A 1,470-nucleotide genomic window follows, 5' to 3' on the forward strand; every position below is an offset into this window, starting at 1 on the left:
TATTATTATTATTATTATTATTTCTGTAGTTTCTAGAAGTAGTAATTTTGATAATACTCAATAGAAAAAATATAACTACACACACATCGTTTGTCCACTGAATAATTACTCATTATTAAATAAAAAGCGCTCCCGCACGAACCTCTACCTCCGCCAGCAGGACCTCAATTTCAGACTCAGTAAAGTTTTTATTTTTCTTTGTGCTCGTCATTCTCAAGCATAGAAATTCGGATATTGGCGTGTGCTCTTTTATACGGTAATGATATTAATTAGGGGGCGTTTACAAGGCGGAGATCTGACACCAGTCAGCTGCGCACAATTTCAAGATCATTTGCGATTTATAAATGTCACATCTGGAAGAGAGGCGTACGCACGTGTTTTTGTGCGCACGTTCGTTTTCTCTGAATAGCACTTACACACCTTTGAGAAATGATCTTAGAACAAATTTAGGACGGTTTATACGCAACATTTTATAAATGAGGCCCCAGATTTTTACAAACAGATGTATTTCCATTTCATACCAACATTTTTTATTAAAGATATGGTATGCCAGGAGGCTTTTCACAATCAGTGTTAGGATGATAGAGATAATGATCACAGATGACCTGCTTAGATTCTTTTTTGGTTTGCAGGTCGTTTTGCTGTGCGTGACATGCGTCAGACCGTTGCAGTGGGAGTGATTAAAGGAGTGGAGAAAAAGACCCCGACGAGTGGAAAAATCACCAAATCCGCTCAGAAAGCCCAGAAAGCCAAATGAATGTTGTGTTTGACTGCCAACTCCAGAGACACGTATGGAAAAGCAGAGGTCATCCAGCTATTCTATCCTATTGGCTGCTTAGGTTCTATAGTCAGAGACTGCTTAATAGTTCCAATGCATCGCAAAAGTATCAGAAGGAAAAAAAAATAACAAAAGCAGTCCTTTAGCTAACTCCAATTTGTATGTTGACTCGTACTGCAAGACTTACATCCACACCATGGAACTTATTTAATAGTGTTTTTTATAGTTGTGCTCTTCTCTTCGATGATAGCTGTTGAAACCATATGTGATTTTTAAAATCTTGAGGTTGACCTCTCCTGCTCTGGTGTGCAGTTTTAGCCTGGTTCTCACAATGTTGTCTTCGCTTGCTTTAGTGCTTGTTTGCAAAATACCATGTGTTCAGTATCCACTGGTGGTGAGCTACTTAAACGACACTATATAGTAGACTTTGAGAACCTTTATGTTTAGCTTTGCAGAACAATGAAAACCTAAAATGAAGCTCTTAATCAGCCCGTGTCTGGGATCATGCAATCTTTGGTGCACTGACAGCTTTATGTTTAGCACTTTGACTGGCGTAGACGAACCCTGCACAAGCACTTGTTGACTTTAATTGGCATTAGCTACCGCACCTTATTATAAAAATAAAAGCTTTCATGTCATATTAAAGATGTCTCAACCATAATAATTGTGCTTGTGTTCATTTCACTCCCAAA

The 1,470-nt window shown here is 38.4% G+C and overlaps 1 protein-coding gene across 2 annotated transcripts in view; it reads left to right on the forward strand.

Moving 5' to 3' along the window:
* eef1a1a (eukaryotic translation elongation factor 1 alpha 1a) overlaps window positions 1-1,235 on the forward strand; it is a 7,884-nt gene extending 6,649 nt beyond the window's left edge. For both annotated transcript variants that reach the window (XM_016493382.1, XM_016493312.1), the window contains exon 8: window positions 633-1,235. In XM_016493382.1, the coding sequence (XP_016348868.1) occupies window positions 633-757 (125 nt within the window). In that variant the 3' untranslated portion in view covers window positions 758-1,235. The remainder of the gene's footprint in view (window positions 1-632) is intronic.
* Window positions 1,236-1,470: the final 235 nt, after the last annotated feature.

The sequence above is a fragment of the Sinocyclocheilus anshuiensis genome, unplaced genomic scaffold, assembly GCF_001515605.1.
Source record: "Sinocyclocheilus anshuiensis isolate Anshui unplaced genomic scaffold, SAMN03320099.WGS_v1.1 scaffold193, whole genome shotgun sequence".
NCBI classification, from domain to species: domain Eukaryota; kingdom Metazoa; phylum Chordata; class Actinopteri; order Cypriniformes; family Cyprinidae; genus Sinocyclocheilus; species Sinocyclocheilus anshuiensis.